The sequence below is a fragment of the Nannospalax galili genome, unplaced genomic scaffold, assembly GCF_000622305.1.
Source record: "Nannospalax galili isolate Female #2095 unplaced genomic scaffold, S.galili_v1.0 scaffold307, whole genome shotgun sequence".
Lineage (NCBI taxonomy): Eukaryota > Metazoa > Chordata > Mammalia > Rodentia > Spalacidae > Nannospalax > Nannospalax galili.
The window spans coordinates 5287964-5303263 of record NW_008359625.1 but is presented as its reverse complement, the minus strand read 5'-3'; the positions used below and the strand labels follow the sequence as shown (position 1 = coordinate 5303263).

The 15300-nt window shown below is 43.5% G+C and overlaps 1 protein-coding gene across 8 annotated transcripts in view; it reads left to right on the top strand.

Moving 5' to 3' along the window:
• Window positions 1-13: 13 nt before the first annotated feature.
• The window catches only part of Hipk2 (homeodomain interacting protein kinase 2), a 207285-nt gene continuing 191998 nt past the window's right edge, over window positions 14-15300 (top strand). For all 8 annotated transcript variants that reach the window (XM_029558852.1, XM_008823500.3, XM_017795686.2 and 5 more), the window contains exon 1: window positions 14-210. In XM_029558852.1, the coding sequence (XP_029414712.1) occupies window positions 167-210 (44 nt within the window). In that variant the 5' untranslated portion in view covers window positions 14-166. The remainder of the gene's footprint in view (window positions 211-15300) is intronic.

Here is a 15300-nt window from a genome sequence, read left to right as displayed (position 1 = left end):
CGACGCGCCCGCCCGGCCCCCTCCCCCGGCGCCGGCCAAGTGAGGCGGTGATGCGGGCGCTGGCGGCCTGGGCTGCGCCGAGAGCGGAGACACAGGCTCAAGATGGCAGATTCCCACTGAGGCTGAGGGGGCCGAGCTCGCGCGCCGCGTTCCCTTCTCCGTTGCCATGAACCGCGGACACCCCGGCCCCGATGGCCCCCGTGTACGAAGGTAAGGGGCGCCCGGCCCGCCGCGGCCCCCGCAGCTTTGTTCTGCCCGCGGCCCCTCGGCCGGCAGCCCCCGGCCCTGGCTGCGGGCGCTCGCGACCCTCCCCGGCGCCCCTAGTCCGGGCCGGGACGGGACCCTCGCGGGCCTAGAGCTGGATCTGGTTTCCAGGGTGGAGAAGCAGGCTGGGGGGTGTGTGCGGGTGGGCTCCTTGCCCGAAGAAAAGAACCGGGGGGCGGCGTGTGGGAAAAGACGGCTCGGTGCTGCTTTCTGTTTATCTGTGATAAATGAAGGTGATGCGATCCCCCGACTCCCTCCAAATGATCTCCTTTCTACTTCTCTGCCCTCGCTGCGCCCCTTTGCCGACCTCTCCAATTCTACCCCATACTCCTTTATTCTTCGCTAGCCTCGGTTTGGGGGGGGGGGGACGGGGGACGACGGACTGTGGAATCCGATTGTATGGGGCCAAGCGGTGAGCGAGGGTAGAGATGAAAAGTCCATTTCAGACCCAGGCAGAACAATGAAATAGGCTCCAAATCTCCCCGCATTAGCGTGTGCTAGGGAGAATGTAGTTTGGCTTTGGGGGGCGGGGGACCTAGATGGTTTTCTGGCTCGGCCTGGGTAGATTGGTGCAGTGCACCTTCACCTGGCATGGGGTGATTTTTTTTTTTTTTTTTTCCTTTCCATTTGACTGTCTTCAGGAAGAAAGAAAAGAAGGTAAGGCAAGAGCGGTCCAGCTGCCTTGCACACGCTCTTTCGGTTCTCTTCAGTCAGTTCCGTCAGCTTCCAGCGAGAAATCAAACCCGAATCAACTAAGTTTTACACTTCATTGTGTTTTTGTGTGATTGTAGTACGAGGGTTTTTTTTTTCCAGCCAAAGAATGTCTGATTTTTCATTCTTTTCAGCGTGAAAATGTTGCTCTCATGAAATCATTGAAGTGGCAGCCTTTACGTACTTTAAGCGTGGGTCCATCTGGCTTTCTTTCGGTTTTGTTCAGATATTCTGTGGATGAAATCGCAAATGAGAGGGGGAAAGGGCTTGCGTGAAACCAAGATTGTAATCCTATAAATCCGGAGAACTGTTGGGGCAGTGAAACAAGGATCTCATTAATAGTTTTATCTCTATTAGGAGAGCCTGATTTGAAAAAAAAAAAAAAAAAAAAAAAAAAACTTATCTGAAAAGAAAATCTGTTACTAGTTTCAGGGTTCCAAATGAATTAGGTTTCTTCATGGAATAAAGTTACCAGTCAGGCTCTGCATAACGAGACTGTAAATAACCTATGGACGGCAAGTATTTTTTTTTTTTTTCAGACTCTCTTAGAAACAAAGGGGCTGTTTAGAAAGCAACAGAGAAATGTTATTCCAGGGGCTTTCCTCTTTGATTCTGAAGAACACAAGGTCCATTTAACCATTACACAAAACAAAACCAAATTTCTGATCACTCCACCACACAGAACAAGAACATGCCAGGGGGGTATGTGAGCATGTAGGAGAGCCTGTGTTGGGCATTCATTGTTCATCTGTGTCTAGGGGAGGGGGCTGTAGTCAAAGCTCCCACTGTCTAGAGTGTTAAAATGAAACAGTTTTCTCTTTATTAAGTACCTCCTTGAGACTCCCTCTGCTGGACACTCAGGGTGAGCATTTCAGAAGGAACTTGGCATTGAATTCACAACTGTAGTAGTAGATGACTGCTTCTGTCTTCTAGGGGGGCTGGGTACCCAGGTTGGAAATATATTTTTGTCAACTCTGTTCAAAGCAAAGCCATCTTGGGAACTGTGCTGTTCTCGTGTTCCCTTCATTTGAAATCCATGTGGAATGTAGGCCACCCCACTGGGGCTAAGTAAGACCTGGTATTCTCATTCTCATGACATTGTTCTTTTAGTGTTTATGCCAGATGAAGAATTATAGGTGCATAAGGTGTTACAGTGTAGAATAATCATGGACCTCGGAGGTCTCAACCCTCAGTTTTTGTCAACCTTCCTTCCCTATCCCACCCTAGGTTTTTCTCAGTCTTATCTATGGACTATCTTAACTATTCTTGTGTGGTGTAGCCTTTTCTTCTGTGGGAGCTTCTCTGCATGTTCCTAATTCTTTTCCTACTCTTGCTTGGCACACTCCTCTACCAGCCTAGAATCATCCAGCCCAAAGGTCAGACTTGGTCTTTCTGAGAGAGAATGTTGGACATGATGTGAGGCAGACCGATGACCTCCATAGTCAAGAATCATACTTTGAAGACATATATTCGCTCACAGTGGTGAGTGCAACCACGACCACCTCTTTTTTTTTTCCCCCTCCTCAGTGAAATCCTGTGGATTCAATGAACCTAATTTTTATCATATTCCCAACCAGGACCCAGGGACTCCCTGTGTTTGTCTCATATGAGCAGGGCTTTTCATGCAGACTTCTCGAAGAGGAGGGATTTCTCATGGGATCTGAGGTCCTAAAAGTTGCACATGATTCTTCTCAGAAGTCTAATGACATGAGGCTGTTTGGCTGGAATTTCTCAAATGGAGTGCAACTGGAATACCAAGTGAAGGCTGGAATGCGGAGATCTAGACAGGCTGCTTTAGAAACAAGGCATATTTGATAATACAAATTAATAAGTGACAAAGTGTAATCAGTCTTCTACAGCTTGCTTTAAGAATAGGTTTATAAATAGCACATTCGTTTTCAGTGGCTTGATACTGATCAAGTTAAATGTCTTGTAAAAGGGTTTATTTTCTTTAGAAGGTTAAACATTGCCTTGTGATTATATTTCTCCATCAACCTGCTTAGCAAGGCCTTTTCAATATGTAGTGCAAAGGTCAACCACAGAGCTCTACATCTCCATGGGTTCCAAATTAGAAGAACCTAAATTCCAAGTTAATTATGCCTTACTGTGCCCAAGACATGGCATGTTGATCAGTGTGCAGATACTGAAGAACCTTTCACATTCAGACTTCCAAACAGTGACCTGCTGAAATACATCATCAGAGAGACCTGAAGAGACACCTGGCCACCTAGATGCATACCACAAATGAGATTGTGAATCATCTTTCCTTACAAGAATTTGATGACACATCTTCTAAAATACCCTCGCCTATGTTTATGCTTTATATTTTTAAATGAGTAAGTATAAATATCATTTTCCTGATCATTGCATTTGAATAGTGAATCAAGACTCATTAGGTTCATCCTTAATTCTGGACAGTATGGCATGACACTCGAATCAGAGAAACTGGATTTGAATGTAGCCACGTGACCTTGGCGTGTTTCTTAATTTCTCAAGGCTTTTAAGCCTTATTGGATTGTGGGAGGACACCATTAGAACCTTGTATATTTAGTAAAGTCCCTGCCTGTAGCAGGCATTTTCTCAGCATGTGTTATATCCCTCTGTCTTCTGAGCTGCTTACAGGCATGATGACCCCAGGGAAAGCATAACCCACAAATAGTTTAGAAAACCAATAACAGCAACATTTCAATTATTAATCTCCTGCTATTCCTTCTGCACTTTGGGCACCAGTAACAATAAACCCCCTATAGCCTCAAAAGAAAGAACCTTTTTTGTACCCCTCTGTGACCTTTCCAGAATCTTTATTCCCATCAAGTTGCTGGTTTCAGGTAGAGAATTTCTCTTCTGTAGTAGCATGGCACTTTAAAAACGTACAAATACTAAAACATACTTTCAGGGACTGCAGCTGTGTTCTACCTTTGCCCATTAGGACCTGTTCCTAAGCAAGGTGGCAGCCTCCAGAAGTTGCTCCCTGCAGTCTTCTTGGAGGGAGGCTCCTACCGAGCCACAAGCCAGGGTCTGCCTTACCAGGCATTAAACATGAATTTCTTACCCAAGAAAATTGGGTGCTTTGTGCAAATTACAGCTGTTCACATTCTTCTTGTTCTTCCCCCCTCCATTTTTTCTTCCTTTCTCCCATAGAGATCAGTCTTGGAGATCTACCTTTGAGGCTTGCATGGAACAAGGTAGCGATGATCGAGAGGGTAGGATATGTGTGCATTTTTTATTGTTCTCTGAACTTGTACTTTGCTAGTGTGTTCTGGTAGTCTTGTGGTGACGATTCAAGCACTTAGGGTTGCAGTCAAGACGGGATTTGGAATAATACCAGCAGATTTTGTTAACCACTAATAGAGTGTGAACTTGAAAGGCCCAAGCCCATAATAGCTCCATTTCATATGACAATACTTTGTTGAAGGAAAAAAACCAGAAAATTGAAAACCCAGAGTACAGGAAGATTTTTATTTTTCCTCTAAAAGAAACAGAGTCTAAGGGTTGAGGATGGTGATTATGACTTCAGACTGGGTTTGGGTTGGGTACTTTCTGTACTCTCTACCCTGTGAATTCCCTGCTCCCTTGTTCTGCAGACCAGGGCACATCTTTCATGCATTCATTCAGCAAACATTTACAAAAGCTCTGCTGTGTCCTGGGCCCAGTGTCAGGTTCTGTATTTGGAGAAATGACAAAAACTTGGCCTCCGACCCCGAGTTCAGAGTTATATGAAGTGAAAGTTAAAATATTTAAACTTGTACTCACTGGGCAAGGTATTTAACCCAGATGCAATGTTTGTTTGTTTTTCTTCTATTTTTGGTGACAGTTTTCTTATGTACTTAATGTTTTCTTAAGGTGTAAAGGGAAGATCCCACTTCCCTGTTTTGTCTTGAAATATTTTCTTTTGTTGAATTAAAAAAAAAAGGATTTGAGTATCAAAACTACTCATTACAGATTTCCTTAGAAATTTCTTAGATTTCACCATATCTCTTTTGCAGAAGATGCTGTCTTCCTTTCATTAGTTAACTTTTATTAGATGTCCTCATTAACGCAAATACAGTTCTCATAATCACATGCTGCTGGGGCACTTTTGTTTTCTTCACTTGGAGTTGAAGGCTGTTGTGAATGGCTTTCCCATCCTTGTGTACCTGTTGGAGAATTCATTCCTGGCCTCACTGCCTCACTTGTATTCTAGGTCATGGTGTGGTGGGTACTCCCTGGAGGGACATAGATGGAGCACACACAGCGGCTTTCAGTGGTTATTCCCAGGAGCACGTCATTGTGGCCAACAGCCTGGCTGTGCCCCTCCCCTTGGGAACATAGAATCCAGAGCAGAAGACTTCCTAGGAGGTGGTACCAGCTCTCTGCCTTCAGGAAGGTGAACATCCCTAACTTGAAATCTTCAGCTAACTGGAAACTTTTGTCCAGGAAGGAGTATTAGGGATTCCCTCAGTAACCAGTTCCAGTAGTCTGTGAATCTGATTGCCCAGAAATTCCTGGGCCTGGCAGAAATCTTGCCTGCTGTCATTCAAACTTGTTTTCTTTTACTGTTTTCTCTAAAACCTTTCATGTACTTGAAGATAATAACCAGACTCTACTTTTTTCTTTACAGAACTTGTTCTTCTCTCTGAAAGTATCTCCTCTCCCTACTCTGAATGCTATAGTTTCCCTCCATGGTGGTGATCAAGCCTGAATACAGTTCTTTAATAATGCTCTCATTAGAATGAAATATACAAGGAAAAGGACTTTTGGGTTCTTGCCTCATGGGGAACCCCTGAAGGGCAAGGATCATGTCTGATTCGTTTTTGTGACCCTACTACAATAGCTGTGCAGTTCTTTAAACCTAGTAGGTGCCTCATAAATGTTTGTGTCATTGACTGTTCTTTTTAATGTTATCTAAGTAATACCTTACAGCAGCCCAGGATTGGTGACTTGTACTTAGTTGCACTCATTTGGGTCCAGAATCTTTGTTTCTTATCCTCACACCTGGCATCTTCACCCCAGCAAAGCCACTACCTTCTACTTGACTGTACAGAGCATTCTGAATTTCACCCTTCTGTCTCCATCTCTTTAGGGTCTTTGTTAACTATCTCCCATGGAATGGACAAATAGAATACATAAAGAGGATATAAAGTATCACAACTTGAACTTCACTTGAAGGAAAAAAAAAGGCTACACAGAATCATGATGAATCAGTGTAATATTAGTTCACCCGGGTTTAGAAAGAGCAGTTTGTCAAATTCTTTATAGATTCTGAGTCAGCAAAAGCCATACCTGTTCTACTAGTCAGTGAGCCAGGTGTTTATGAGAGTGGCTACAAGGCTGATTTTCAGAGGGTACCCTCCTGCTCTGCTCTGTAGTCTAGAGCCAGTAGAAAGTGCAAAAGATAGAGTGGGCAGTCTCATTGCCACTGGCAAGGTAAGGATATCATTGTAAAATAAAGTAGCAAACCTTTGCAACTGCAAAATAGCTGGGTGCGGTGGCATAGGCCTTTAATTCCAGTTGAGGCAGAGGTAGGTGGAGCTCTGTGAGATCAAAGCCAGCCTGGTCTGCCAGTTCCAGGCCAGCTGGGGCTACAGGGAGACCTGTCTCAGAAAACAAAACAAACAAACAAAACCCTGCAAAATAATTTTGTGGTTTTATAGTTACTTTTTTTGTGAACACTGCACTGAACAGAGCTGTAGTGATTTAGGTAGTGTTCTGTTTTAGCAATTCTTGCCTAACTACTTTTGCCCTAGTTGGATCTGATCAATTAAATGCCACCCTGTTTAAGCAAAATTAAGACTGATTGACTCTTCTTCATGCGCTAATGTTGTAGGTTTTGTAAAAACCTTTGTCACAGAAAGAATGCAGCCTAGAATATGAGCAACAAGGGGCATCCTCCCCGCTCCACCCCATGGTTCTGTCTGTTTGAATGAGAGATCACTATGGAGCATTTCATAATGTGGGATGGAAGAAGCACTTCTGGTCTACACAGTTACAGATTGACTCTTGATTAAAAAGGTCTGTTTGTCAATATTGGCCATTTTCCTCCATGCCAATATTTCCTTATTCAATCTGTGAATTATTCTTCAAATATAAAGTGACTGTTCCAAGGGTTTATCAAAATACAGACATTCATGTCAGTTTTCTGCAGAATTTTTAGCTTCACAGCATTAAAGAAGCCCATTTTTATGGTTTTTGTGCCTGTAGGCCTGTTCAAAGTCACATGATAAAGAGATGAGGGAAACTGGCTTGTTGCTGGTTGTGAAAGTGTGAGGTTTTCGCCCCTACACACACATTTAAATTTTTCTCTAATAAAGAACTTAGAGGGTGCTGACAAAAACCAGCATGTAAATTCCTGAAATTGTGCAGAAAGAGCAAATTTGTTTACCCTCCAAATTCTGTGTACATGCATTCACGCACCAGAATCCATACTAATAGCAGAGACTTAAGGTGGAAAGGATATTTCAAAGGAAAATATACCAGTCAGAGAGAGAGAGTAAAAGGACGCTGGCAGAGAGGGCATGCGTGCACTCAGCTTCAGCCTGAATCATTTACATCTGCAGCCACAGCCTGGAAGGATTATTGTTATTCATTAAGTATGACCTGCACCATCAGGAAAAGATTAATCGATATTCATTATGTTCTGCTCACTGAGATGAAGGAGGCTTTCTAATAGTACGGAAAGGAAAATGGTTAAAATAAAGTTCCATTTGGTTATACGTTAACTTACCCCCAAAAGGATTTAAGGCCATGTAAAGGGTTAAGGTTCTGGTAGAGAGAAAATTAATTTATGTAGATCAGTTTCGTGGATCAGCCTATTTCCAGGGAAGTCGGATAAATGAAGTAGCCCTTTATAAAGACACAGCAGAAACAGTCAAAGCTCTTGTGCTGGCTTAACAAGGTGAATAAGCAGAGTCTATAATGGAATTCATTTGCAAAGTAATTTTTGCTTGGCTGGAGTGGTAAGCACAAAATAGACCAGCAGATGAGGACAGTAAATGTTTTGGATCAGTTGTCAAAAGGTTTCAAGGGGGTTCTGATTCAAGAGACATTTTATGGTGTGGAAAAGGGGACAGATATCAAAATGATACTTTAACCAGGTAATTTTTACTGTCCTGGTTGTAATAGAGGAAGCAGAGAGCCAGGGAGAGCACTGCCAGGAAGCCAGGCACTGTGGAGGGAGGCCTGAGCACCCTGGAGATGGGGCTGCTACTGCTGGCAAAGTTGCTCAGGAGGACATTGAAGAGAGCACTTGTCAGTGTGCCTGGCCCAGAGGTTCAAGAAGTTTTCGTTCATTTTGCTTTCCTCCTGCACCTATGGCAGGGATCTAGGATCAGGGAGACTTGTTGGTATTGCCAATACGTATTTGTTCCATTCTTTTAAGAATCTCTTGTAGGTTTCTCATGTTGTATAGGTCCTTCTTGGATCATAGTATAACCTGGTGGGACTTTCATGCGTTAATGTTCAACCTCTGACACATGAGGACCACAAGGCCCAGAGCAATGAAGAGGCTGGAGATGCTGCTTAAGGAGGCCAGGGGTGAGGTAGGGTGGAGTTCAGGGCAGAACAGAAGCACACATGGCTCAGAGTACTGAAGGCAGCTTTACTGTGTTGCACTACCAGGCAGAGCCCCAGTGTTTTGGTTCCTTAGAGGCATCAGAGCGACTTTGTGTTATTCCCAGGGTATGAGGGAGCTACTAGCTTCTGGTCTCCTGGGTCTGCAGGTGGCCAGTGGTGTTGCACAGAGGCCATCCTGGAGGGTGTGTGTTTTTTTCTCAAGGAGAACAAGTCTACAGTCCCCTCAGGCCCTCTCAGATCTAGCCTTTGCAGTCTCCTGTTGGGCAGTCATTCCTTATATTTCCCTGAATAACATTTGTAGCTTGTCACCATGAGCTACTTACTAACAAAAACAGAAAATCACAGGAGAAGAACCAGTATGATCATGATTAGTTTTATAGAACTTCAAAGCACTTTTAAGTCATTAAGCAACTTTTCAAACAATTTGGCAGGTAGGCACCTGCAGTCCAGTTTTGAGTCACTTTTTCCCTTTGATGTGACTACAGATTTGAGACCTGCCACTGCTTTCAGGCTTGACATGACATTTTTACTCCATGTGGGACTTGGCACTGGTGCTGGTTCTGACCTGCTTTGGAAGCATTTCTGGCATGCTGAGAAACTCCCAACATAGACTTTAACACTAATAAGATCACAAACTAGGGACAGGATTGCCTTGACATTTACGGGTTGTGGGGTGAGTGCATCTTAAGATCCCAGCCCACTAACTACTATACTCTCTTCCTAGTTGGTGAGGCTAAACTGCAACTATTCTGCCACCTCTTGGGCCTGGGGTATCCTGTGCAAGTCTGTCAGGCTTATGAGTACACCCACCAGCCCTGGAAGGAGCCTGGAGGCAAGCCCGAGGCCTTGTAGACAGGGAGTCCTATAGCCCTGGGGATATAGAAGAGAGTGAATACTCAACCTGTGAGTGGGCATACACCTTGACCCCGGGAACTCCACAGCCTGGGTGGCCAGGCTTCCTGAGTCCTGCCAAAGGGGGACACCTTGCTTCAAACACTTTGGCAACAAAAACAATTTGAAATGTTTCTTGTTTATACAAGTGACAGCTACTGATTGTGTCACCCTGTGTTAGGCTCGTCTTTTCCCCTCCTTCCTTATACCTATCTTGTACTTGGGGTTGCTTTGTAAAGCAGAGTTGTGATCAAAGGTAGTTCCAAGGCTGGCATGTTTCTCCCACCAGCAAAGCTTCACCAAGAGCCTAGTAAATCTGACAGCTACTCTGTTTTGTGAGTTTCAACCACTGGCACTTGTGGCCTTCTCTCCTGCCCATCCATCATGGAGTCTCTCCTCTCCACTTCACCTGCTTATTATCTACCCACAGAGCGCCGGTGCCTACCTATTTATTCTTCTGACTCTGTGTACCTTGGGCATGTTTGTGCTTTGTTATTCTGGTAGGTAGGAGGTACATCTAAAGGGTGTACACATGGAACTCTCTGAGGTATAGTTCTCCAACCTCAAGACCATCAGTCACAAAGAAGGCTTGTTGAAACATGTGGCCCTGCCCCTAGAGTTTCTAATCTGTGAAGTCTGTGGTAGGGCCCAGTCATTTGCATTTCCAGTTGCGAGTCATTGTTTTGGAGGAAGGCATTCAGAATGAAAAATCAGTGCACATTTAAAATCAGATGATAGTTGTTTTGATGAAAGCTTTTTTTGGATTTGTGAGGAAGAGACCTGGCATTAGTTTGATGGGCAGCCCTGCTGTGTTTGTGGCCGTGACTTACAGAGAAACCCAGAAATGTGCAGAGATGTGGCTCCAGCCCCCTGTCCTCTCACCTATTTTCTCATCTCCTCAGGCAGGTCAGCAAGTGCAGGAACTACTTCCTCATGGTCTTCCACAGTCAGCCAGTCTGCAGGGGTGCAGTTTGGTCCCTGACTCCAGAGCCTGCTCTTGTCTTGGCAAACAGACTGTCCTGCTTCACACAGGTGAGTTAGGACAGCCCAGACAACACACAGTAAAGCTCTAGAATCCTTTTTAAGAAGAAAAGAGTAAGCTTAGACCATTGATGCAAAGTGTTAGTATCCTCAACACAAATGTCCTGATGCTTTCACCCAGGTGCTCTTCACCTAGGCCAGATGAGGCAGTGAGGGTGAAACATGCAGTTGCTAGGATGTATGATGGATATGGTAAGGAGCAATTGAGGCATGAGCCCCCTTTGAGTAAGGAAAATGTATTTGAAAAAGATTATCCCGATAGCATATACTTACCAAGCACATGAGCTTGCCGGTTCCATTGTGGGACTTCACGTGTGAATTCACTGCATCTCTGTGGCAGGGTTGACTGGACTGTCACGATGCTGTGCAAACACATGGAAAGGTTAGGCAGCCTTTTGTTTGGTTTTGTTTCAGTCAAAATTTGAGTTATTTTAAAATTAGAGAAACTGGGGCTAAAGAGATGGCTCAGGGGTTTAGAGTACTTGCTGTTCTTGTACACAACTGGGGTACACTTTCCAGGGCCTACATGGTGGCTCACGATCTCCTGTAATTCCAGTTCCAGGGGATCTGACACCCTTTTCTGGCCTCTGTGGGCACCAGATAACACAAGTGGTATGCATACCTACATGCAGGCAAACACATAAAATAAAAATCATTAAAATTGGAGAGACTGAATTCTGTTGCTTTTCTTGGAAGACAAGGTGACAGGCATAGACATGAGGCCTGAAAGAGAAGTTTAGTGAAGCTGTGCCCCATATGAAATAAACCATACTTCAAGTTTAGCATGACTCTTTTTGTTAAGTGGTGGTGGTTGTTATTATTGTTGAGTTTTTTTGAGACGGGTATTTAAACTGGCCTTAATCTCTGTAGCAAAGGCTGGCCTGGAACTGAAGATGCTTCTGTCCCAGGTTTTCAGGTACTGGGATTGCAGGCCTCTGTTGTCACACTCTGAAAACGTGTGTTTTTGTGTCTGTGTGCATGCAGGCGTGTGTGTTGTTTCATCAAACCCAGGGCCTCACACACGTTAAGTACGTGCTCTACCACTGAGCTACATCCTGAGCCCCTAGCTGGCCATCTGACACCTCCATCTGTGGGGAGGATTAGGTGAACTGCCTGAGAGTGTTTAACAAATGATGGAGGAGAAGTCACAAAGTGGGGGGAGGAACACTGATTAGACAAATGGAACGGTACAAGGTATAAGTATGGATCCTTTTACGTTACACTCCCATAAGTCCTACATGATTAAAATGTGAGATTCAACAGAAATCATCGAAGCACATTCAGTGTGCCAGGGACTGTTGTACGTGCCTAATAGACAGCAGTGAGCCAAATGGATAAAACTCTGCCCTGAAGCAACTTGTATTGTGGATAAAACAAATGATTCCGTTTTAAAGAAAGCTTGAAGGACATAGAAGTGGACATTTAGTAAACCCCTGGAAAGGTTGAAATTTCTTAGAATCTATAGATGAAATCACAGAAAAATGGCATTAATATTGTCAATGTAAACATTTCCCAAATGTTAAGATTATTTCTGACTTTACCATCATGAATTATTCCTCAGGATAATTCTATGTAACATTAAAGTTTGTCTGAATTTTAAGATCAGTTCTTCAATTATGTTTACCAGGTCAAAGATTTTTGAACATTTGTCAACTTTTTAGGTATGTACCACTAGATTAATTTCCTCCCCAAAGCATTGTCATACTAAACAAATCAGATCACTTAGATAAAGATTTAAAGGAGCCCTCCTGTTTATTCTGGAAATAACAAAGTTCTTTCCTGTGGCCTGGGCCTACTCTTGCTCTCTCTCCTTGAGTGACATGTCAGTCCCAGACTTTCAGTATCACTTCAATGTGTCAGTGACTCTCAAAATTCCATCGTTAACCTGGACTTCTTTTTTGAGCTTCAGAATCATAAAGCCAACAGTTGACTTGACATCTATATGTAGATATCTCATAGTCATCTCAACTTTAACACATCTAAAGAAAAAAATCTTGGTCAGTCCCCTGAAACACATTTCAGTTCCAGCATGCTTTGTTTCTATAGACAGCACCTTCTTTCACCCAGTAGTTCACTCTGGAAACATGGGTGTCATCCATGATTTTGTTTACTTCATACTTAACCCATTACCTCATTTAACTGATTTTTGCTTCTCACTTATAGCCATCCTCATTATATTGGCTCTAGTTCTGTGAAGCTGCTGGGAACACCATAGTAATGAATATGGAACTTTATAAGGCTAATTTCATGTGGGGCTATGGTCGCATTTTCATCAGCTGAAAATGCGGTGTCAATAGCATTGGTCTAATGATGTTGTATGTTGGTGCATGTAGTTCTGACACTACATACACTTGTATAACAGTATTATGTTTATGCTTAAAGATGACCTCATTTTAACTTTTAAATTAAATTTTATCTCATTTATTAGAGTGGGGGGGCATATGTGCCATGTGCACGCCATGTCTCATGTTTGAGATCAGAGGAAAACTTTGTGGAGTCAGTTCTCTCCACCTTTACGTAGATTTCAGGCATTTGACTTGGGTCTCCAAGCTTATATGGCAAATGCTTTAATCTGCTGAGCCATCTTGTTGGCCATTAACCTTGTTTTATTTACTTATTTATTTACTTATTTATTTATTGGTCTTTTTGAGACAGGGTCTCCCTGTAGCCCCAGCTGTCCTGGAACTCACTAGGTAGACCAGGCTGGCCTTGAACTCACAGAGATCTGCCTGCCTCTGCCTCCCAATGCTGGGATTAGAGGGATGCGCCACCACACCCAGCTTTATTTTAATTTTTAAATTTATGTGTATGAGTGTTAATGCCTGCATGTATGTAAATGCACCTGTGTCATGCAGTGCTTGTGGAGGCCAGAAGAGGGCATCAGATCCCTTGGAGCTGGAGTTGGATGGTAGTTAGCTGCCATGTGGGTGCTGGAATTCAAACCCGGGTCTTCTGCTAAAGCAGCCTGTGCTCTTAACCACTGAGTCACTATCTCTCCAGCCTCCCCGCCCCTCTACAACCTTATTTTAATATATGCTGTTGTCTCACTAAAATTGAAATCATAGCCAACACTGCTGTAACTTAGGCCTGAATGAGGATATCAAACACGTGTTTTCTCATAAGGCATCACAGCCTTCTTGTGTCTTGGAGCTCATATGAACATCTCAGCACTGTGCATGAGGTCATTTTAAACAATCACCAAATCAAAAAACATGAAAAGGCAGGGCGTGGTGGTGCATGCCTTTAATCCCAGCACTCGGGAGGCAGAGGCAGGTGAATCTCTGTGAGTTCAAAGCCAACATGGTCTACATAATGAGTTCCAAGCCAGCTGGGGGCTATAGGGAGACAATGTCTCAAAAAAAGACCGAAAAAAAAAAAAAATCAAACACACAAACAAACAAAAAAAACACCCACAAAAAGGCAGAAAATGAGGCACCAAATATATGGTGTATAGGGCACTTGTTCACAGTGTAAGAACTGAAATAAGAAGGTAGAGCATTGCCTTGCTGGGCCTCAGCTAGGCACACTTGAGGGCAGCATGACTCCCAGCCATTCTGTTCTTGCCTGGGAATGAGAGAAAGTGTCCTGAGTATTGATTTGGGATTGCAAACAAAGTTCAGTGAGTAGATGAAGACATGGTACAGAATCCTGAGTAATGAAAGTAGACTATGAATCACAGACCTGACTCTCTCTCCACTTCCATTCCCAGTCTGGGATTGCCAGACCTTCTCTATAAAGGGCCAGGTAGTTTGTCTCTTGGGCTTTGTAGCCACATGGTTTATACCAGAGTGGCTCAGCTCTGTAGTTGTCACGTGGAAGCAACATGGACAATATATAATGGATAGGTGGGGCTGTATTCTATGAAAACTTCATTTACAAGAGCAGACTTTGGGCTGAACTGGGTGCCAAGCTGGACCTTCAATAATTTACTATAATGTACCATCTGAACTGGTTTTCTCTTGTCTGTCTGTGTCTCTGTCTCTCTCTGTCTCTGTCTCTCTCTCTGTCTCTCTCTCCCCCCCCCTCTCTGTATACAAGCACATGTATGTGTCTATATGTGTGTATGTGGAGGCTACAGGTTGATGTTGGTTATCATCCTCAACTCTTCTACCTTATTTTTTGAGACAGGGTCTTTCACAGAACCTGGGACTCATTGATTTGACTGTACTGACTAGTAAGCTTCAGGGATCTGCCTGTCTCAGCCTCCCCAGCACTGAGATTATGGGCCCCACTGCACCCTTCTTATGTGGGTGCTAGAAATTAATTCAGGTCCTCATTATTGCTCAGCAAGTACTTTACTGACAGCCATCTCCCCCAGGCCCCAGGATTGGCTTTCTAAGTTGCCTCCTCAGGCCCATTCTTGAGTCTCTCTAGCACATGTCCAGTAATATTAAGTATACATTAGATTCCATCACTGTCCCATTTCAAGTATGCAAGTGTTTCCTATCTACTTTCAATACACTCCTAATTCCTGAATAGCTCATATCACAGCACAGTCTGTTTATTTCTCTAATTTTTTTTTTTTTTTGATGCTGGCCTTCCCTTGTCATTGTCACTTTCTGGCTTCTTTCCATTCTGTGACTGTTAGTATTTGCTGCTCCCATGCCATTATGTATAGTCTTCCTGTGTGGAATGCCTGACGAGTTCCCACACACTGCAGTGAGAGCCAAAATGTCACTTTCTGTACCAAATCTTTCCTCATTTTTCAATCATTTGTCCCTTTCTAACCTCAGAGCACCCTATTCTTTTTTTTTTTTTTTTTTTTTTTTTTTTTTAAAAAAAAAAAAAAAAAAAAAAAAAAAAAGAGGACGATAAATCTTTCACTGTGATATATCAAAATAA